Consider the following 25,376-nt stretch of genomic DNA (forward strand, 5'->3'; position numbering starts at 1 on the left):
GTTTCAATTTATTTTAAATTAATGTTTGACATTAATTCATGTTTCAGATATTAAGTTTAACGCTTTAGTAATCCTAACTAATTTTTATAGTACTACAAAATAACATACTTCTTATCATTATAATAAAGTTCCTAGTTAATTGTACAAAAAATAATTGCTTGTAATTTCTGCAATTTTGACCTAATAGTTTTAATTAACCTATTAGATACATAAGACTCTTGTTCAATATATTTGTAATGCAAGTATTAACAAAATTAGATAACTAAACTACATACTAACTGTCTACTTTATAATCAAAGCTATCATGTATTCCATTTGCTAAAACTTATATCTAACTTTATCATAAACGTATTACTTGATAATCTTACTACTAAATATGTAACAACATTTTCATTATTAAGTTATTCAAACTTTATTTACAAAGCCCACTAATATTATCTTCATTTCATTAATAACAATCAATTTGAAAATAATATAAATTGCTACTAGTCAACTTTGAATACAAATTTCTTCTTAACATTCCCTAAATTAATCACATATGTACACTCAAACTTTATATGCAACCAAATAAGATCTGAACTTCAAATCACGAGACCATCTAGAAGTTCCTTGATTAGAGCTAAATAGTGAGACTATCACTCTTTTTAATATAAATCCTATCCTATAATCTTTTCTACATACTTTACAAGTATAGGTGACATCAAAAATTAACAATACAACTATCATGTAAGTATACACATATAGAATCCCTTACTCAAGTATTCAAATCCACGATCCACAATTTCTTTCAGACTCAATGTAACACTCCAAAATGTAACTTCAGATCTTTCTTCCATTGACTTACTAAACCGATGTCAAATTTCATCCTATATCTAAGAACGCTAATTAAGAACGTTAATTGAAAATCCTTAGGACAATTTACAGTTATCATTGAATGATCTCCATAGTTAATAGACATTTAATCTAAACTCTAATCACTCTAATTAATCTTTATCTAAGACAACAAACTCTGAGATCAAGATCACGTCAACTTTAAATCAAATATACAATTCTAAAAGGCAATTGGTCTTCATCGAATCTTACTACAGTACTACCACTAATATACTTTAAGTCGATTATGCATTCGAATGACAATTGATATGACATATAATTCTAGAATTACTCATATTGATAATCCAATCAACTTTCATAATCACTAGTAATTAAAATGCTACTTGCATGTTTAAAGAATCATTCAAATTACATTTTAAATAAAATGTTCACGAGTGCCTAAAATCTAACACTAAGAGTGCATAGCACATACTCAAATTATCAATTACCTACTAGTCAACGAATCTACAATTGTTGCAACATAATACAAAATAAATATGTATACCTTATAGAATACATTATCTTGCACCAAGTCTAATGATCATATTGTACAGGTCACTTTGTTAAATGCAATATAAGAATATTTAGAATCTCATGACTACAAAAATTCAAATTTTTTTAAAAATTAATTATGTCCTTTGATCATCTACTTATACACACAAATAGCTATTGATTTTTCGAATGCTCATTAATATAATAATTTCAGACATTGATAAATAGAGTACATTTAGCATATTTCACAATTAATCAGACATATGAATAGAAGTGAAATTAATACTTTCAAGATTCTTTCAAATTGAAAATAACTGAATTTCGATTAAATCAATCAAAGGTGGACTAATTAATTGTAACTTAAAACTAATATATAGGCTTAAAAATGTGGATATTCCTAAATAATTCAAATTATACTTAATGCTAGAACTCATTACAAATAGTAGTATTACCTAATTGAAGCATAATAGTTCAATGTTTTCGATTGATATTTCAATACATAAGAGAAGGAAATTTCGGATTATATTGATTAATTTCAAGAAAGAATAGAAATAATAGATTAAAGATACTATTTAAAGAGATTAGCATATTAATGCAAACAATGTAAAATAATACTCGATTATGTAATTGTACAATACTTATAATGTTCAAATACTGATTTATATTGCATATACATTTTCAATATAAAATATTACAATGTAGTAATAATTATTTCATAATTTCATTCCAAATATTTAATTGTATATAGTTTATTTAGTAATTTCATGATTTTAGATGGAGTTAATAATATACAATAATTATTTGAATTAAAAATTCACATAATTCATTCAATTGAAAGAACTTAAACAATAAGTATCAAAATTGAAGACTCGCATAAGCGTAGGAACTTCAAATTATAGATTTTACATATTGATCTGAATTTTATTATACCTAAATTTTCAAATGGTATAATTGATTTGATAGCTTGAATTAGTTTCATGATGACAATTGAATCGTCTAAATAATCATAATGAATTATATGTTCAAATATTATTCATCATTACAATTTATTCAACATATCATTTAGAATGACTAACAAACATGTCCATCCATACAATCAAATTATATCTTTCAATCCTAAGTAAGCCTATCATAAATCAATTCAGACTTAGTCATATTACTAAACTTGAACATTAGTTTATGCTTTGACCCTTAAATTTTTTTATTACAATTGACTAATTACAAATCATAGATTTGGGATCTTGAATCTTAATCACTGAATATCCATTAAATTAAGTTGAGCGATTAATTCAACATCCAACTTTATCTAAGTAAAAGTAAATTCATTTATTGAATTCTTCAACTAACATAATTGAATCCATTGTCTAGATATTCTAATTAACTTTGTTAAAAGGCATTTTAACTTGTACAATTCTCTTGTATATCTTTCCATTACATTTTTGAATTTCAACATCATTTGTTAAATGAAAATAATTATGTTTAATAACGAATGAATAAGCTAAAAATTATCAACAATAACTAACTCTTTGATAAAAGTTGTTACATACAATATCTTGTTAATTTAAATACATAAGTTCATTTTATTATAATAACTAATGAAATCTTTAAACTAATATAAATTATCTTCATCAATGTGATGCAACATACAAATTTAAAAACTTCAATATCTAATCAATTTGACTTTGAATTTCTTCACTATTGTTGAAACCAAACATTTCATTGAACATATTTTCTAATATGTAATCATATCCTAAATCAATATGTAACTAATCAAATTGAAATAAAACTTGACAATAATTTATCAACATTCGAGAAGAATACATGCTTTCACATTACGTATTGATCGTCATCCTTAAATTTTCTAATACATACTATATTGATATCCTTTATAAAACTAATGAATCTTGCCTAATATATTTATTGACACACAAGTCTATCAGAACTAAAGTTACGTACGGAGTCACTGTCGAAATGACTCTATGTACTTCAACGTACTATTCATAAACTAAATCTTAAAGATACTTGTAAACAATACGATACTTAAATTAATTTTAGAATAGAAGATTTGAAAATCAAAAAAGATTGCCAATTTGATGTATGTATAAGCAAATAGGATTAACCTAAATGTTTATCAGCAAAAATTTGCATTAAAAGATGTTACATATAATTATAAAAATACTGGCAATTTAAAGATTATTTTCAAATGATAGATTCGCAAATGTAATTAAAGTATATTAATATGTTCGAAAAAGAATAGCATCTTATAAACAATAGACATTAGATAATTAGGAATATAAAATGATATTCAAACTTGCTAAAATTCATTTTAAAAATTCATCGTAATAATAAAAGATAATTTAAACTTAGAACAATAAATGATATTTGAGTAAATGTAAATATGATAATGACGATATAAAGTTATAAATAGGCATTGTAAAAATATAACATATAAAATTTAAAGATATTTAAAATCAATAATACATTAAAAAAATATGAAAGAAAATAGCTTTTATATCATAGATAAAATATAATAAATAATACATTATATGTATAATATGAAATAATAGATAATATAAAAGAAAAAATAAATATAATAATAATATTAACTAAATATACTAATACAATGAATAATATAATTAAAAGTAAGATATACAACTAGAATAAATATAATTAAATTAAAAAATATATTAATATATAATGAACAAAACTAATTTTGTAATTTATTTACTAATATAAGTGTTTGACTGTACAATTATATTGTTTTTTCTCTTTTTGTTGAAAATTTCGGTTGCAATCAACTTTTCTTTTTGGTGCGCAAATAAAACTAACCAACTCTGCTAAATAATTGCAAATGGAAACTAAACTACTTTATCAAACCCAAGTTCATCTAACATCTCCTCAGGGAAATTAACAAACACCTGCACCTCTGTATTCCTATTTGAAGCCACCATAGCAAGCCTTTCAGCTACTTTATTCCTCTCTCTCGGAATACACTTGATTTCTCATTGGACTATATTTTGTAAAAACAAATGAATCCTTCTTATCAAGGTTGAAGACGAATTGGCCAAGCAGCTACCCTGCAAAGCTTTAATGAATTCCAAGCTATCCCTGTGTATCGACACATTCTTGTACCCCTCTCTCTAAATAATGCAAAAACCATCAAGTATCCACAAATTTCAGCTTAAAAAATAGAACAACTCCCCAAATAGTGGTTATATCGAAGGATCTATTCTTCATTTTGTTTACATGTTACAGCCCCGGCAGTAGCAAAATATGTTTCCATCCTAACAGTCGTGTCAGCATATAACGCATCAAATTTCCTTCCAAATAACGTTCAGAATCAATAACGAGATGTCTAGAGAGGTGACTCTTATAGGCTGAATTGTACTGTTTTGCCAAGCTTCTAAATATCTTAATAGTTTAAATAAAACCCCATGTTATTCCCTAAAAGTTAAAAAGGTTCTTGTTTTGCGTCAAGCTATTAAACCAAAATAACTAGACAAAAAGATCCACACACACGACATCCACACTAGAGATCATAAAATAGTCTCCATCTATATTGGAGCAGAATCAGGGCCGACGGTTTGCAGGCACAATCTGTATCCAAGCCTCTTTTACAGCAGGGAAATCCCTAACCACATGAATTAAATCTTTCATTTCATAGTGACACATATGACCAATACCCTTCCGTATCTGTTCCAAATAGTTAGAAGATGTTGTTTGTACACAAGCCATAAAAAAAAAGGCACGTTATGGTCCTTAAAAATTCCTTAGCCACCCTTTGTCTTTTCTATGCCATGTACCCTCCATTCTAGATCAATAAGCACTCTTGACCAAAAATGACCCTACCGAGGTGCGCACCCAATTGATTTTATCAGGAACAGCCTAAGGGTGGTGAGGGGAATACTTACAACTCTTTTGTCAATATCCTTTGGAAACCAAGCTCTAAACAGTTCTAGCTTCCACATCCCATCCTTAGTTACCATGTCACACTGTAAACAATCAATCATAAGATTGATTTGAGATGGCACATGATTGAATGAACACCAACAGTAGACAAAATTCCTGGTCCAAATAGACCAATATAAATTCTCTCTCGATATGGGCCGTCCCTTAGCAAGTCCTCTCCATACGGCTGAATACCTTCCTCGGGCAATACTTTCAGGCACCCTCACTTTCATTCCATACTTCGATCGAATAACACGAACCCTTAAGGCAGTATCCTTAGAGAATTCATTAATCCCCAATTTTAGCAAAAGAAATAAACATTCAAATCATTTAAATCTCTTAGACCTAATCCTCCATAGGCAAGAGATTGAAAATTAGGTCTTAATCAACTAGAGACACTTTCCTTCCACCATTAGTCGAGACCCATATGAATTGTCTTGTCGGTCGTTCAACCTACAGGAAAACACATTTCAAAAGTTACATTGGTTGCATAAAATAATTTGGTAAAGAAAAAAGAATAGACTAAACAAGAGTAACACTACCTGTCATAGAGAGCTACTTAGCGCCCTAATTACTCAATTTGCTATGCACCTATTCTGCCACAAACCGCAACGTAGAGTTAGAAACTCTGATATAGAATAACGGCACTCCAAAGTACATTTCAATATCTTGGGCCCTTTTCAAACCAAGTAAACTACTTACCATGTTACTAAGATCATCACCCACTCCTTCAGAAAAGAAAATGTTGGTTTTCTTGGTATTGACTTGATGGCCTAAGAAAGTACATAAGCAGTGAAGTATTCCTTTAAGGATCTGAACATGCTTTAAGTCCGCTGTCAAAAAGATTACAAAATCATTTGCAAAGAACAAATGAGAAAGATCTGGCCTCCTTTAGATAGTTTGATTTCAATTTGTTAAAATGAACTAAAGAACTACATGGATCCAGTGGCTTGGTTTGATTTCAATTTGCTAAGAAAAACATAATACTGCAAAGTAACATCATGTTTTTTTCCACGAATAGAGTAAAATATGTTAGTAATGTAAAGTTAAATGATCTTCCTCTGCCCATCTTTTCTTTCCAAATGGCTCATTATTCTTTCTTGAAGTTCAATAAAGTAATTTTCAAAGGATAAGGCTTTGTCAATTAAAAGGTAATGATTCCATGATTTGGTCTTTTGATAATAAGGGAAAGTTCACTAGTACTTCTGGATGCAAGGAATTGAAAGAAAGCATTAAGGAGAAGGCAATTAAGGTAACAAATAAATGGAAATGGAGTACGGCACAAGTAGGGTGGAAGACGGTAAAAACTCCAAGATCTTTCTTACAAAAATCTCATCCTAGAATAATAGGTGTAATTATTACAAGTTTTAGCAAAAAGGTCATAAATGTAAGACGTTAGAAGGTTGATATTATTTGGGTTTGGTTAGATTATGAGTCCACTTTGAATAGCTAAAGATTGGAATATTAATAATTCATTAACTTAATGGAATATGAAAAAAAATGTATATAATTTTACAATGAATATTTATATTAATTCACAGTTTCAACAGCAACAATAATGGCAACACGCCAATGCCATCAATACTATATTATATCAATCAAAATAACAAATTCACACATTACAATCTATTCATATTCCTTTAATTTTTTGCCTAATACTCATTTGGATTTTCAAGCTCGAGAGTTGATGTTATCTCATATCCCATTGAGACATAATATTTCATAAATCGATTCCCGGTAAGGAGTCGAGGTGCTTGGACCTTTGCGTTAATCAGTTCCTTTTCACAATTAGCAATTTCGGGACCTATAACAGCTACATCATAGTTTACGGTTTGGGGATCTTCAACCAATTCTGAAGATACCATTTCAAATGATAAGATTGCATATTTGTAAGCCTCAACGCAACAATTAAGAGATTTCAAAGCCTGAGGAGAACCTGGTTTCTTAATTATTTCATTATATACATTCAATGTTGTTTTGGCATTTGATGCTCCTAATTTCATAATGAGGGTTCCTAGTTGGGTTGTATCCATTACCGCAATAATTTTGGGAGTGGAAAGTGCTTTCAGACAAAACCTGCGGTTTTCCACTGCCTTGCCATTGCATAAATTTTCCACTAGTTGCAATGAAGGTACCGGAAGGGAAACATTAGCCTTTGGAATAATTGCATTTGTTGGCAAAGAAGAAAGCGAAAAGATAGATAAGAAAATAACTAAAACTAAGGATAACTGATTTGGAGGAGCCATTGTCTTGTTGATTATGATACGAAGATATTTTTAATTACAAATTTTGATCTTGTGATTTTTTAATTTCTTTTAATACCTTTTATAAAGGTAAAACGAATCTATTTTTTGATAAGTCTTAGCAACAATAACATACATTATTATCAATTATAACAATAAAGTTATTTTAAACTTTTGTTAACAAAACTAATTTACTAATTTATTTACTAATATAAGTGTTTGACTGTACAATTATATTGTTTTTTCTCTTTTTGTTGAAAATTTCGGTTGGAATCAACTTTTCTTTTTGGTGTGTAAATAAAACTAACCAACTCTGCTAAATAATTGCAAATATAAACTAAACTACTTTACCAAACCAAAGTTCATCTAACATCTCCTCAGGGAAATTAACAAACACATGCACCTCTGTATTCCTATTTGAAGCCACCATAGCAAGCCTTTCAGCTACTTTATTCCTCTCTCTCGAAATACACTTGATTTGCCATTGGACTATATTTTGTAAAAACAAATGAATCCTTCTTATCAAGGTTGAGGACGAACTGGCCAAGCAGCTAACCTGCAAAGCTTTAATGAATTCCAAGCTATCCATGTGTATCGACACATTCTTGTACCCCTCTCTCTAAATAATGCCAAAACCATCAAGTATCCACAAATTTCAGCTTCAAAACTAGAACAACTCCCCAAATAGTGGTTATATCGAAGGATCTATTCTTCATTTTGTTTACATGTAACAGCCCCGGTAGTAGCAAAACATGTTTCCATCCTAACAGTCTCGTCAGCATATAACGCTTCAAATTTCCTACCAAAGAACGTTCAGAATCAATAACGAGATGTCTAGAGAGGTGACTCATATAGGCTGAATTGTACTATTTTGCCAAGCTTCTAAATATCCTAATAGTTTAAATAAACCCCATTTTATTCCCTAAAAGTAAAAAAGGTTCTTGTTTTTCCATATGCGTCAAGCTATTAAACCAAAATAACTAGACAAAAAGATCCACACACACGACATCCACACTGGAGATCATAATATAGTCTCCATCTAGATTGGAGCAGAATCAGGGCCGAGGGTTTGCAGGCACAATCCGTACCCAAGCCTCTTTTACAGCAGGGAAGTCCCTAACCACATGAATTAAATCTTTCATTTCGTAGTGACACATATGACCAATGCCCTTCCGTATCTGTTCCAAATAGTTAGAAGATGTTGTTAGAACACAAGCATTAAAAAAAAGGCACGTTAAGGTCCTTGAAAATTCCTTAGCCACCCTTTCTCTTTCCTATGCCATGTACCTTCCATTCTAGATCAATAAGCACTCTTGACCAAAAATGACCCTACCGAGGTGCGCACCCAACTGATTTTATTAGGACCAGCCTAAGGGTGGTGGGGGGAATACTCCCAACTCTTTTATCAATATCCTTTGGAAACCAAGCTCTAAACAGTTCTAGATTCCACATCCCATCCTTTGTCCATGTCACACTGTAAACAATCAATCATAAGATTCATTTTAGAAGTCACATGATTGAATGAACACCAACAGTAGACAAAATTCCTGGTCCATATAGACCAATATAAATTCTCTCTCGATATGGGTCGTCTTTGAGGAAGTCCTCTCCATACGGCTGAATACCTTCCTCGGGCAATACTTTCAGGCACCCTCACTTTCATTCAATACTTCGATCGAATAACACGAACCCTCAAGGCTATATCCTTAGACATTTGATTTTAGCAAAAAAAATAAGCATTCAAATCATTTAAATATCTTAGAACTAATCCTCCACAGGTAGGAGGTTGAAAATTAGGTCTTAGTCAACTAGTGACACTCTCCTTCCACCATTAGTCGAGACCCACACAAATTAACTTGCCGATCGTTCAACCTACATGCAAACACAATTCAAAATTTACATTGGTTGCATAAAATAATTTGGTAAAGAAAGAATAACATAATAAACAAGAGTAACACTACCTGTCATAGAGAGCTACTTAGCGCCCTAATTACTCAGTTTGCTATGCACCTATTCTGCCGCACACCGCAACGTAGAGTTAGAAACTCTGATATAGAATAACGGCACTGCAAAGTACATTTCAATATCTTGGGCCCTTTTCAAACCAAGTAAACTACTTACCATGTTACTAAGATCATCACCCACTCCTTCAGAAAAGAAAATGTTGGTTTTCTGGGTATTGACTTGATGGCCTAAGAAAGTACATAAGTAGTGAAGAATTCCTTTAAGGATCTGAACATGCTTTAAGTCCGCTTTCGAAAAGATTAGCAAATCATTTGCACAGAACAAATGAGAAAGATCTGGCCTCCTTTAGATAGTTTGATTTCAATTTGTTAAAATGAACTAAAGAACTACATGGATCCAGTGGCTTGGTTTGATTTCAATTTGCTAAGAAAAACATAATACTGCAAAGTAACATCATGTTTTTTCCACGAATAGAGTAAAATATGTTAGTAATGTAAAGTTAAATGATCTTCCTCTGCCCATCTTTTCTTTCCAAATGGCTCATTATTCTTTCTTGAAGTTCAATAAAGTAATTTTCAAAGGATAAGGCTTTGTCAATTAAAAGGTAATGATTCCATGATTTGGTCTTTTGATAATAAGGGAAAGTTCACTAGTACTTCTGGATGCAAGGAATTGAAAGAAAGCATTAAGGAGAAGGCAATTAAGGAAACAAATAAATGGAAATGGAGTACGGCACAAGTAGGGTGGAAGACGGTAAAAACTCCCAGATCTTTCTTACAAAAATCTCATCCTAGAATAATAGGTGTAATTATTACAAGTTTTAGCAAAAATGTCATAAATGTAAGACGTTAGAAGGTTGATATTATTTGGGTTTGGTTAGATTCTGAGTCCACTTTGAATAGCTAAAGATTGGAATATTAATAATTCATTAACTTAATGGAATATGAAAAACAATGTATATAATTTTACAATGAATATTTATATTAATTCACAGTTTCAACAGCAACAATAATGGCAACACGCCAATGCCATCAATACTATATTATATCAATCAAGATAACAAATTCACACATTACAATCTATTCATATTCGTTTAATTTTTTGCCTAATACTCATTTGGATTTTCAAGCTCGAGAGTTGATGTTATCTCATATCCCATTGAGACATAATATTTCATAAATCGATTCCCAGCAAGGAGTCGAGGTGCTAGGACCTTTGCGTTAATCAGTTCTTTTTCACAATTAGCAATTTCGGGACCTATAACAGCTACATCATAGTTTGCGGTTTGGGGATCTTCAACCAACTCTGAAGATACCATTTCAAATGATAAGATTGCATATTTGTAAGCCTCAACGCAACAATTAAGAGCTTTCAAAGCCTGAGGAGAACCTGGTTTCTTAATTATTTCATTATATAAATTCAACGTTGCTTTGGCATTTGCTGCTCCTAATTTCATAATTAGGGTTCCTAGTTGGGTTATATCCATTGCCGCAATAATTTTGGGAGTGGAAAGTGCTTTCAGACAAAACCTGCGGTTTTCCACTGCCTTGCCATTGCATAAATTTTCCACTAGTTGCGATGAAGGTACCGGAAGGGAAACATTAGCCTTTGGAATAATTGCATTTGTTGGCAAAGAAGAAAGCGAAAAGATATATAAGAAAATAACTAAAACTAAGCATAACTGATTTGGAGGAGCCATTGTCTTGTTGATTATGATACGAAGATATTTTAAATTACAAATTTTGATCTTGTGAATTTTTAATTTCTTTTAATACCTTTTATAAAGGTAAAACGAATCTATTTTTTGATAAGTCTTAGCAACAATAACATACATTATTATCAATTATAACAATAAAGTTATTTTAAACTTTTGTTAACAAAACTAATTTACTAATTTATTTACTAATATAAGTGTTTGACTGTACAATTATATTGTTTTTTTCTCTTTTTGTTGAAAATTTCGGTTGGAATCAACTTTTCTTTTGGTGTGTAAATAAAACTAACCAACTCGCTAAATAATTGCAAATATAAACTAAACTACTTTATCAAACCAAAGTTCATCTAACATCTCCTCGTGGAAATTAACAAACACATGCACCTCTCAGTATTCCTATTTGAAGCCACCATAGCAAGCCTTTCACTACTTTATTCCTCTCTCTCAAATACACTTGTTTTACCATTGGACTATAGTTTGTAAAAACAAATGAATCCTTCTTATCAAGGTTGAGGACGAACTGGCCAAGCAGCTAACTTGCAAAGCTTTAATGAATTCCAAGCTATCCATGTGTATCGACACATTCTTGTACCCCTCTCTCTAAATAATGCCAAAACCATCAAGTATCCACAAATTTCAGCTTCAAAACTAGAACAACTCCCCAAATAGTGGTTATATCGAAGGATCTATTCTTCATTTTGTTTACATGTAACAGCCCCGGCAGTAGCAAAACATGTTTCCATCCTAACAGTCTCGTCAGCATATAACGCTTTAAATTTCCTACCAATTAACGTTCAGAATCAATAACGAGATGTCTAGAGAGGTGACTCTTATAGGCTAAATTGTACTATTTTGCCAAGCTTCTAAATATCTTAATAGTTTAAATAAAACCCCATTTTATTCCCTAAAAGTAAAAAACGTTCTTGTTTTTCCATATGCGTCAAGCTATTAAACCAAAATAACTAGACAAAAAGATCCACACACACGACATCCACACTGGAGATCATAATATAGTCTCCATCTAGATTAGAGCAGAATCAGGGCCGAGGGTTTGCAGGCACAATCCGTACTCATGCCTCTTTTACAGCAGGGAAATCCCTAACCACATGAATTAAATCTTTCATTTCATTGTGACACATATGACCAATGCCCTTCCGTATCTGTTCCAAATAGTTAGAAGATGTTGTTAGAACACAAGCCATTAAATAAAAGGCACGTTAAGGTCCTTGAAAATTCCTTAGCCACCCTTTGTCTTTTCTATGCCATGTACCCTCCATTCTAGATCAATAAGCACTCTTGACCAAAAATGACCCTACCGAGGTGCGCACCCAATTGATTTTATCAGGACCAGCCTAAGGGTGGTAAGGGGAATACTCACAACTCTTTTATCAATATCCTTTGGAAACCGAGCTCTAAACAGTTCTAGATTCCATATCCCATACTTTGTTACCATGTCACACTGTAAACAATCAATCATAAGATTCATTTGAGAAGTCACATGATTGAATGAACACCAACAGTAGACAAAATTCCTGGTCCATATAGACCAATATAAATTCTCTCTCGATATGGGTCGTCTTTGAGGAAGTCCTCTCCATACGGCTGAATACCTTCCTCGAGCAATACTTTCAGGCACCCTCACTTTCATTCAATACTTCGATCGAATAACACGAACCCTTAAGGCTATATCCTTAGACACTTGATTTTAGCAAAAAAAATAAGCATTCAAATCATTTAAATATCTTAGAACTAATCCTCCACAGGTAGGAGGTTGAAAATTAGGTCTTAATCAACTAGAGACACTCTCCTTCCACCATTAGTCGAGACCCATATGAATTGTCTTGTCGATCGTTCAACCTACAGGAAAACACATTTCAAAAGTTACATTGGTTGCATAAAATAATTTGGTAAAGAAAAAAGAACAGACTAAACAAGAGTAACACTACCTGTCATAGAGAGCTACTTAGCGCCCTAATTACTCAATTTGCTATGCACCTATTCTGCCACAAACCGCAACATAGAGTTAGAAACTCTGATATAGAATAACGGCACTCTAAAGTACATTTCAATATCTTGGGCCCTTTTCAAACCAAGTAAACTACTTACCATGTTACTAAGATCATCACCCACTCCTTCAGAAAAGAAAATGTTGGTTTTCTGGGTATTGGCTTGATGGCCTAAGAAAGTAAATAAGCAGTGAAGAATTCCTTTAAGGATCTGAACATGCTTTAAGTCCGCTATCAAAAAGATTACAAAATCATTTGCAAAGAACAAATGAGAAAGATCTGGCCTCCTTTAGATAGTTTGATTTCAATTTGTTAAAATGAACTACAAAACTACATGGATCCAGTGGCTTGGTTTGATTTCAATTTGCTAAGAAAAACATAATAACGCAAAGTAACATCATGTTTTTTCCACGAATAGAGTAAAATATGTTAGTAATGTAAAGTTAAATGATCTTCGCTTGCCCATCTTTTCTTTCCAAATGGCTCATTATTCTTTCTTGAAGTTCAATAAAGTAATTTTCAAAGGATGGGGCTTTGTCAATTAAGAGGTAATGATTCCATGATTTGGTCTTTTGATAATAAGGGAAAGTTCACTAGTACTTCTAGATGCAAGGAATTGAAAGAAAGCATTAAGGAGAAGGCAATTAAGGAAACAAATAAATGGAAATGGAGTACGGCACAAGTAGGGTGGAAGACGGTAAATACTTCCAGATCTTTCTTACAAAAATCTCATCCTAGAATAATAGGTGTAATTATTACAAATTTCAGCAAAAAGGTCATAAATGGAATAGGTTAGAAGGTTGATATTATTTGGGTTTGGTTAGATTTTGAGTCCACTTTGAATAGCTAAAGATTGGAATATTAATAATTCATTAATTTAATGGAATATGAAAAAAATGTATATAATTTTACAATGATTATTTATATTAATTCACAGTTTCAACAGCAACAATAATGGCAACACGCCAATGCCATCAATACTATATCGTCTCCATCAAGAAAACAAATTCACACATTATAATCTATTCATATTCGTTTAATTTTTTGCCTAATACTCATTTGGATTTTCAAGCTCGAGAGTTGATGTTATCTCATATCCCATTGAGACATAATATTTCATAAATCGATTCCCGGTAAGGAGTCGAGGTGCTTGGACCTTTGCGTTAATCAGTTCTTTTTCACAATTAGCAATTTCGGGACCTATAACAGCTACATCATAGTTTGCGGTTTGGGGATCTTCAACCAACTCTGAAGATACCATTTCAAATGATAAGATTGCATATTTGTAAGCCTCAACGCAACAATTAAGAGCTTTCAAAGCCTGAGGAGAACCTAGTTTCTTAATTATTTCATTATATACATTCAACGTTGCTTTGGCATTTGTTGCTCCTAATTTCATAATTAGGGTTCCTAGTTGGGTTGTATCCATTGCCGCAATAATTTTGGGAGTGGAAAGTGCTTTCAGACAAAACCTGCGGTTTTCCACTGCCTTGCCATTGCATAAATTTTCCACTAGTTGCGATGAAGGTACCGGAAGGGAAACATTAGCCTTTGGAATAATTGCATTTGTTGGCAAAGAAGAAAGCGAAAAGATAGATAAGAAAATAACTAAAACTAAGCATAACTGATTTGGAGGAGCCATTGTCTTGTTGATTATGATACGAAGATATTTTTAATTACAAATTTTGATCTTGTGATTTTTTAATTTCTTTTAATACCTTTTATAAAGGTAAAACGAATCTATTTTTGATAAGTCTTAGCAACAATAACATACATTATTATCAATTATAACAATAAAGTTATTTTAAACTTTTGTTAACAAAACTAATTTACTAATTTATTTACTAATATAAGTGTTTGACTGTACAATTATATTGTTTTTTCTCTTTTTGTTGAAAATTTCGGTTGGAATCAACTTTTCTTTTTGGTGTGTAAATAAAACTAACCAACTCTGCTAAATAATTGCAAATATAAACTAAACTACTTTATCAAACCAAAGTTCATCTAACATCTCCTCAGGGAAATTAACAAACACATGCACCTCTGTATTCCTATTTGAAGCCACCATAGCAAGCCTTTCAGCTACTTTATTCCTCTCTCTCGAAATACACTTGATTTGCCATTGGACTATATTTTGTAAAAACAAATGAATCCTTCTTATCAAGGTTGAGGACGAATCGCCAAGCAACTAACACCGCAAAGCTTTAATGAATTCCAAGCTATCCATGTGTATCGACACATTCTTGTACCCCTCTCTCTAAATAATGCCAAAACCATCAAGTATCCACAAATTTCAGCTTCAAAACTAGAACAACTCCCCAAATAATGGTTATATCGAAGGATCTATTCTTCATTTTGTTTACATGTAACAGCCCCGGCAGTAGCAAAACATGTTTCCATCCTAACAGTCTCGTCAGCATATAACGCTTTAAATTTCCTACCAATTAACGTTCAGAATCAATAACGAGATGTCTAGAGAGGTGACTCTTATAGGCTAAATTGTACTATTTTGCCAAGCTTCTAAATATCTTAATAGTTTACATAAAACCCCATTTTATTCCCTAAAAGTAAAAAACGTTCTTGTTTTTCCATATGCGTCAAGCTATTAAACCAAAATAACTAGACAAAAGATCCACACACACGACATCCACACTGGAGATCATAATATAGTCTCCATCTAGATTAGAGCGAATCGTACCGAGGGTTTGCAGCACAATCCGTACTCATGCCTCTTTTACGTAAGGAAATCCCTAACCACATGAATTAAATCTTTCATTTCATAGTGACACATATGACCAATGCCCTTCCGTATCTGTTCCAAATAGTTAGAAGATGTTGTTAGAACACAAGCCATTAAAAAAAAGGCACGTTAAGGTCCTTGAAAATTCCTTAGCCACCCTTTGTCTTTTCTATGCCATGTACCCTCCATTCTAGATCAATAAGCACTCTTGACCAAAAATGACCCTACCGAGGTGCGCACCCAATTGATTTTATCAGGACCAGCCTAAGGGTGGTAAGGGGAATACTCACAACTCTTTTATCAATATCCTTTGGAAACCGAGCTCTAAACAGTTCTAGATTCCATATCCCATCCTTTGTTACCATGTCACACAGTAAACAATCAATCATAAGATTGATTTGAGAAGTCACATGATTGAATGAACACCAACAGTAGACAAAATTCCTGGTCCATATAGACCAATATAAATTCTCTCTCGATATGGGTCGTCTTTGAGGAAGTCCTCTCCATACGACTGAATACCTTCCTCGGGCAATACTTTCAGGCACCCTCACTTTAATTCCATACTTCGATCGAATAACACGAACCCATAAGGAAGTATCCTTAGAGACTTGATTAATTCCCAATTTTAGCAAAAAAAATAAGCATTCAAATCATTTAAATCTCTTAGACCTAATCCTCCACAGGCAAGAGATTGAAAATTAGGTCTTAATCAACTAGAGACACTCTCCTTCCACCATTAGTCGAGACCCATATGAATTATCTTGTCGATCGTTCAACCTACATGAAAACACATTTCAAAAGTTACATTGGTTGCATAAAATAATTTCGTAAAGAATGAATAACAAACTAAACAAGAGTAACACTACCTGTCATAGAGAGCTACTTAGTGCCCTAATTACTCAATTTGCTACACACCTATTCTGCCACAAACCGCAACGTAGAGTTAGAAACTCTGATATAGAATAACGACACTCCAAAGTACATTTCAATGTCTTGGGCCCTTTTCAAACCAAGTAAACTACTTACCATGTTACTAAGATCATCACCCACTCCTTCAGAAAAGAAAATGTTGGTTTTCTGGGTATTGACTTGATGGCCTAAGAAAGTAAATAAGCAGTGAAGAATTCCTTTAAGGATCTGAACATGCTTTAAGTCCGCTATCAAAAAGATTACAAAATCATTTGCAAAGAACAAATGAGAAAGATATGGCCTCCTTTAGATAGTTTGATTTCAATTTGTTAAAATGAACTACAAAACTACATGGATCCAGTGGCTTGGTTTGATTTCAATTTGCTAAGAAAAACATAATACTGCAAAGTAACATCATGTTTTTTTCCACGAATAGAGTAAAATATGTTAGTAATGTAAAGTTAAATGATCTTCGCTTGCCCATCTTTTTTTTCCAAATGGCTCATTATTCTTTCTTGAAGTTCAATAAAGTAATTTTCAAAGGATGGGGCTTTGTCAATTAAGAGGTAATGATTCCATGATTTGGTCTTTTGATAATAAGGGAAAGTTCACTAGTACTTCTAGATGCAAGGAATTGAAAGAAAGCATTAAGGAGAAGGCAATTAAGGAACAAATAAATGGAAATGGAGTACGGCACAAGTAGGGTGGAAGACGGTAAATACTTCCAGATCTTTCTTACAAAAATCTCATCCTAGAATAATAGGTGTAATTATTACAAATTTCAGCAAAAAGGTCATAAATGGAATAGGTTAGAAGGTTGATATTATTTGGGTTTGGTTAGATTTTGAGTCCACTTTGAATAGCTAAAGATTGGAATATTAATAATTCATTAATTTAATGGAATATGAAAAAATGTATATAATTTTACAATGATTATTTATATTAATTCACAGTTTCAACAAAGAACAATAATGGCAACACGCCAATGCCATCAATACTATATCGTATCCATCAAGAAAACAAATTCACACATTATAATCTATTCATATTCGTTTAATTTTTGCCTAATACTCATTTGGATTTTCAAGCTCGAGAGTTGATGTTATCTCATATCCCATTGAGACATAATATTTCATAAATCGATTCCTTGAAGGAGTCGAGGTGCTTGGACCTTTGCGTTAATCAGTTCTTTTTCACAATTAGCAATTTGGGACCTATAACAGACTACATCATAGTTTGCGGTTTGGGGATCTTCAACCAACTCAAGATACCATTTCAAATGATAAGATTGCATATTTGTAAGCCTCAACGCAACAATTAAGAGCTTTCAAAGCCTGAGGAGAACCTGGTTTCTTAATTATTTCATTATATACATTCAACGTTGCTTTGGCATTTGCTGCTCCTAATTTCATAATTAGGGTTCCTAGTTGGGTTGTATCCATTGCCGCAATAATTTTGGGAGTGGAAAGTGCTTTCAGACAAAACCTGCGGTTTTCCACTGCCTTGCCATTGCATAAATTTTCCACTAGTTGCGATGAAGGTACCGGAAGGGAAACATTAGCCTTTGGAATAATTGCATTTGTTGGCAAAGAAGAAAGCGAAAAGATAGATAAGAAAACAACTAAAACTAAGCATAACTGATTTGGAGGAGCCATTGTCTTGTTGATTATGATACGAAGATATTTTTAATTACAAATTTTGATCTTGTGATTTTTTAATTTCTTTTAATACCTTTTATAAAGGTAAAACGAATCTATTTTTTGATAAGTCTTAGCAACAATAACATACATTATTATCAATTATAACAATAAAGTTATTTTAAACTTTTGTTAACAAAACTAATTTACTAATTTACTTACTAATATAAGTGTTTGACTGTACAATTATATTGTTTTTTTCTCTTTTTGTTGAAAATTTCGGTTGGAATCAACTTTTCTTTTTGGTGTGTAAATAAAACTAACCAACTATGCTAAATAATTGCAAATGGAAACTAAACTACTTTATCAAACCCAAGTTCATCTAACATCTCCTCAGGGAAATTAACAAACACCTGCACGTCTGTATTTCTATTTGAAGCCACCATAGCAAGCCTTTCAGCTACTTTATTCCTCTCTCTCGAAATACACTTGATTTTCCATTGGACTATATTTTGTAAAAACAAATGAATCCTTCTTATCAAGGTTGAGGACGAACTGGCCAAGCAGCTAACCTGCAAAGCTTTAATGAATTTCAAGCTATCCATGTGTATCGACACATTCTTGTACTCCTCTCTCTAAATACTGCCAAAACCATCAAGTATCCACAAATTTCAGCTTCAAAACTAGAACAACTCCCCAAATAGTGGTTGTTGACACCATTTTTTTGATGGAAAACGGGGTCGACTTGGGTTTTTGAAAATGAAAACGAAAATGGGAGTCGCTACCGATCCTTTTTGATAAGATGTGATCGGGTCACCTTGAAAAGTGGTTGTTTTTAATAAATGATTTGATTTTATTAAAACAACAAGTTTGGTCCACGAAATTCAAAAAAATGAGTTCGGGAGTCGGTTACGCACGAGGAAGGATTAGCACCCTCGATACGCCCAAAAATTGGTACCTAGTTGATTACTTAATGTATTAGTGTCGAAAAACTGAAAAAACTTTAAAGAAATTTAAAATACGATCCTTAAAAAAAACTAGAATAGCATAGATTAAAATTCAAGAGGATATTTGGCAATTTGATTAAACGAGAAATCGAAACCCAGCACCTTAGGGCACGTTCCTCAAATTTCTAAACGCAAAACATTGCCTCGTTTTAAAATTTCGAAAAGATATTCGACTATTTGGCCAAACGAGTAATCGAAACCCAGCACGTTAGGGCACGTTTTCTCGAATTTCCAAATGTGAAATATGGTCTTATTTTGAAAGTTTAAAAAGGGTATTTGGCTATTTGGGTCGAACGAGAAATCGAAACCCAGCACATTAGGGCACGTTTTCTCGATTTTCCAAACGCAAAATATTACCTTATTTAGAAAATTTTCTTTTTGATGTATGGTGTTAATATGCATAACAAAACGATAATGAATACGACAAGTTAAGCATAAATAATGCAAACAATCAACAAAATGAAATAAATAAATATAAGAGACGAATCAATCACATACATAACAACAAGTAAAAAAAATGAATAGATTTAAAATGTCCTTTTTTAAAAAAAGATGATGAACACATGAATAAATAAATAATAACAATAAAGAAGATGAATAAAAATTATGAACATATAAAAAGATATACATGTATGTACATATATGTATATATATATCATAAAATATATGAAAAAGGAAGTACGTATATGTATATTCATAAAAACAAAAATGTATACATATATATATATATATAGATATGGGTACAAATTACAAAATAAATAAAAATATATAGGAGTTTCTATGTATATATAAATAAGTTATAAAAGGTATCTAACTGTACATATGTATATTGAAATGAATAACAAAGATATAATAGGAATCAACAATAAATTATGAAATATAAATTATATACGTGTAGAAAATGAAATTGTTTTTAAAAACATATAAATAAATTTAAAAGACAACTTAAAGTTAATGATATGAAAATAAATGACATATACATAAAATAAAAGTAAATATTATAAATATTATATATAGGTGTATCATATAAAAATATTGTTGCATAAATCTTTAAAGCATCAAATGTATATAAGTGAATCTTAAGAATATACTACAAAGTAACCATTAAAGTATACATATTACGTTATATTAATAATAAATAATTGAATGATACATTATAAAATTAAATGATAATATATGATAAGTAAAAGCTCAAAGTAATAACATGTCATAAATATGATTACGTATATAAAACGTTATATAGGTTAATAAAACATAATAATAATGCTAAATAATAATAATAGTAACAGTAAAGTAAAACTAGTAGTAAACTAATAAAAATAATAAAACAAAGGACCGATTTAGAATTAAATAGAAATTTAGTAGCAAATCTTGACATAAATAGAAAAGAAAGGACCAGATTGAATCATGGTGAAAAATAATAAGGACCTGGAACATAAATAACCCTCCCATACCAAAACTCGAGGGTCAAGCTGCAAGCGGATCGGGTCATCGAATTCGAGCCTTATCGACGTCGTTTTGAGGCTATCAAGCAAGCCACAAACGACGTCGTTTCACGCTTGCTTTAAGACTCAAAAGAAAGGGAAAAATTCATCAGACGACAAAAAAAAACAATAATAAGAACAAGAGAAACCCTAAGGGTTTCCCCCTTTTTTCTCTCCGCCGCTTGAAGCCGCTCTTCTTCAACACCGATTTGGACGGAGCAAAGAAGAGCTTCGACGGCGCCAAGGTAAGAACTCTCCGTCTTTTCTTCTTTTTATTTAATATATATATATATGCTAAAAAACGAAAACGAAAGAAGTAAATCAGGAGATAGAACGAAGAAGAGGAAAGAGGAAAACCTTTTCTTCAAATTTTCAATTTTTTTATTGATTCATCAATGTTTTTTTTAATTTTTTCTATCGGTTTCAGCCCCCCTTTTTTACATTTTTCCGCGGCCTTTATAGCCGATTTTACACTTTTTTCTATTTCTATTGTTGTTTCTTCCTCTGTTCTTGCTGCTTGTTTCTTCTTTCGTGTTTGTTTACAGGTCTTTGGCGAAGGCGGAGGAGTGGCTTGCCGTTTTGGTGCAAGGATGGCTGGCAGTGGCAGGCCTCGGGCGTGGTGCGCGCTGAAGGCGCACATGGGTAGCAGTAGGGGAACGGCGCCAGAAACCCTAGGGTTTCTGGCATTCTGAAAATGTCAAACGTTTTGGGCCATTTGGGCTTTTGAATTTTGGATTGTGGGTCTATTATTGTAATGGACTTATAATTTTTATTTTTTGGCTTGTTATGTTGGTATGGGCCCGGGCAAAATATGGGCTTTACAGTGGTTACATCCCTATTCTCTTTTGCTCGTTATCGTAACGAGAACAAAGCAAAGATTGAGCTTCAAATTTCCTACCAATTTCAATAACTAGATGTCTAGAGAGGTGACTCTTTGTACTGCTTTTGCCAAGTCTTGACTTTATTCTTGGTGTCTTTCCATCCTATTAAACCAAAATAACCAAAAGTTCCACACACGAGTCTTGTTGCTTGATCCACTCCACCCAAGCCTCTTTTACGTAAGGGAAGTCCCTAGACATGACCAATGCCCTTGTAGCTTCAAATCCAGAAGATGTTGTTAGAACACAAGCCATTAAAAAGAAGGCTCCATGGGGATGAGATTTGTGATTTTATGTACCTTCCATTCTAGATCAATAAGCACTCTTGAACCCTACCGAGAGATAAGACTAGATGCGATCTCACAACTCTTTTATCAACTTTAGAAAGATAAGATTTGTTTTCAGACAAAATTCCTGGTCCATATAGACCAATATAAATTCTCTCTCGATATGGGTCGTCTTTGAGGAAGTCCTCTCCATACGGCTGAATACCTTCCTCGAGCAATACTTTCAGGCACCCTCACTTTCATTCAATACTTCGATCGAATAACACGAACCCTTAAGGCTATATCCTTAGACACTTGATTTTAGCAAAAAAAATAAGCATTCAAATCATTTAAATATCTTAGAACTAATCCTCCACAGGTAGGAGGTTGAAAATTAGGTCTTAGTCAACTAGTGACACTCTCCTTCCACCATTAGTCGAGACCCACACAAATTAACTTGCCGATCGTTCAAGCTACATGCAAACACAATTCAAAATTTACATTGGTTGCATAAAATAATTTGGTAAAGAAAGAATAACATAATAAACAAGAGTAACACTACCTATCATAGAGAGCTACTTAGCGCCCTAATTACTCAGTTTGCTATGCACCTATTCTGCCACACACCGCAACGTTGACTTAGAAACTCTGATATAGAATAACGGCACTGCAAAGTACATTTCAATATCTTGGGCCCTTTTCAAACCAAGTAAACTACTTACCATGTTACTAAGATCATCACCCACTCCTTCAGAAAAGAAAATGTTGGTTTTCTGGGTATTGACTTGATGGCCTAAGAAAGTACATAAGCAGTGAAGAATTCCTTTAAGGATCTGAACATGCTTTAAGTCCGCTTTCAAAAAGATTACCAAATCATTTGCAAAGAACAAATGAGAAAGATCTGGCCTCCTTTAGATAGTTTGATTTCAATTTGTTAAAATGAACTAAAGAACTACATGGATCTAGTGGCTTGGTTTGATTTCAATTTGCTAAGAAAAACATAATACTGCAAAGTAACATCATGTTTTTTTCCACGAATAGAGTAAAATATGTTAGTAATGTAAAGTTAAATGATCTTCGTCTGCCCATCATTTCTTTCCAAATGGCTCATTATTCTTTCTTGAAGTTCAATAAAGTAATTTTAAAAGGATAAGGCTTTGTCAATTAAGAGGTAATGATTCCATGATTTGGTCTTTTGATAATAAGGGAAAGTTCACTAGTACTTCTGGATGCAAGGAATTGAAAGAAAGCATTAAGGAGAAGGCAATTAAGGAAACAAATAAAGGGAAATGGAGTATGGCTCAAGTAGGGTGGAAGACGGTAAATACTCCCAAATCTTTCTTACAAAAATCTCAGCCTAGAATAATAGGTGTAATTATTACAAATTGTAGCAAAAAGGTCATAAATGGAATAGGTTAGAAGGTTGATATTATTTGGGTTTGGTTAGATTCTGAGTCCACTTTGAATAGCTAAAGATTGGAATATTAATAATTCATTAACTTAATGGAATATGAAAAAAAATGTATATAATTTTACAATGATTATTTATATTAATTCACAGTTTCAACAGCAACAATAATGGCAACACGCCAATGCCATCAATACTATATTATATCAATCAAGATAACAAATTCACACATTACAATCTATTCATATTCGTTTAATTTTTTGCCTAATACTCATTTGGATTTTCAAGCTCGAGAGTTGATGTTATCTCATATCCCATTGAGACATAATATTTCATAAATCGATTCCCAGCAAGGAGTCGAGGTGCTTGGACCTTTGCGTTAATCAGTTCTTTTTCACAATTAGCAATTTCGGGACCTATAACAGCTACATCATAGTTTGCGGTTTGGGGATCTTCAACCAGCTCTGAAGATACCATTTCAAATGATAAGATTGCATATTTGTAAGCCTCAACGCAACAATTAAGAGCTTTCAAAGCCTGAGGAGAACCTGGTTTCTTAATTATTTCATTATATACATTCAACGTTGCTTTGGCATTTGCTGCTCCTAATTTCATAATTAGGGTTCCTAGTTGGGTTGTATCCATTGCCGCAATAATTTTGGGAGTGGAAAGTGCTTGCAGACAAAACCTGCGGTTTTCCACTGCCTTGCCATTGCATAAATTTTCCACTAGTTGCGATGAAGGTACCGGAAGGGAAACATTAGCCTTTGGAATAATTGCATTTGTTGGCAAAGAAGAAAGCGAAAAGATAGATAAGAAAACAACTAAAACTAAGCATAACTGATTTGGAGGAGCCATTGTCTTGTTGATTATGATACGAAGATATTTTTAATTACAAATTTTGATCTTGTGATTTTTTAATTTCTTTTAATACTTTTTATAAAGGTAAAACGAATCTATTTTTTGATAAGTCTTAGCAACAATAACATACATTATTATCAATTATAACAATAAAGTTATTTTAAACTTTTGTTAACAAAACTAATTTACTAATTTACTTACTAATATAAGTGTTTGACTGTACAATTATATTGTTTTTTTCTCTTTTTGTTGAAAATTTCGGTTGGAATCAACTTTTCTTTTTGGTGTGTAAATAAAACTAACCAGCTATGCTAAATAATTGCAAATGGAAACTAAACTACTTTATCAAACCCAAGTTCATCTAACATCTCCTCAGGGAAATTAACAAACACCTGCACGTCTGTATTCCTATTTGAAGCCACCATAGCAAGCCTTTCAGCTACTTTATTCCTCTCTCTCGAAATACACTTGATTTGCCATTGGACTATATTTTGTAAAAACAAATGAATCCTTCTTATCAAGGTTGAGGACGAATCGCCAAGCCAACACGCAAAGCTAACAAGCTATCCATGTGTAACACATTCTTGCTTTAATGAATTTCAAGCTATCCATGTGGTTATCGACATTCTTCATTCTTGTACTGTTTCCATCTCTAAATCGACATATAACCAAAACCATCAAGTATCCACAAATTTCAGCTTCAAAACTAGAACAACTCCCCAAATAGTGGTTGTCCAAATAGTTAGAAGATGTTGTTAGAACACAAGCCATTAAAAAAAAGGCACGTTAAGGTCCTTGAAAATTCCTTAGCCACCCTTTGTCTTTTCTATGCCATGTACCCTCCATTCTAGATCAATAAGCACTCTTGACCAAAAATGACCCTACCGAGGTGCGCACCCAATTGATTTTATCAGGACCAGCCTAAGGGTGGTAAGGGGAATACTC

At 32.3% G+C, this 25,376-nt stretch overlaps 2 protein-coding genes across 2 annotated transcripts; both read right to left on the reverse strand.

Annotated features, from left to right (window-relative positions):
* Positions 1 to 14,286: 14,286 nt before the first annotated feature.
* LOC105766874 (uncharacterized) lies at positions 14,287 to 14,880 on the reverse strand. Its single transcript, XM_012586426.2, has one exon. The coding sequence runs from the start codon at positions 14,878 to 14,880 to the stop codon at positions 14,287 to 14,289; it is 594 nt and encodes a 197-aa protein (XP_012441880.2).
* Positions 14,881 to 23,834: 8,954 nt separating this feature from the next.
* On the reverse strand, positions 23,835 to 24,453 carry LOC105766871 (uncharacterized). The gene has a single exon (XM_012586422.2). It carries the CDS (start codon positions 24,426 to 24,428, stop codon positions 23,835 to 23,837), a length of 594 nt encoding a protein of 197 aa, XP_012441876.1. The 5' UTR covers positions 24,429 to 24,453.
* Positions 24,454 to 25,376: the final 923 nt, after the last annotated feature.

The sequence above is a fragment of the Gossypium raimondii genome, chromosome 5 (genome assembly GCF_025698545.1).
Source record: "Gossypium raimondii isolate GPD5lz chromosome 5, ASM2569854v1, whole genome shotgun sequence".
Classification (NCBI taxonomy): Eukaryota; Viridiplantae; Streptophyta; class Magnoliopsida; order Malvales; family Malvaceae; genus Gossypium; species Gossypium raimondii.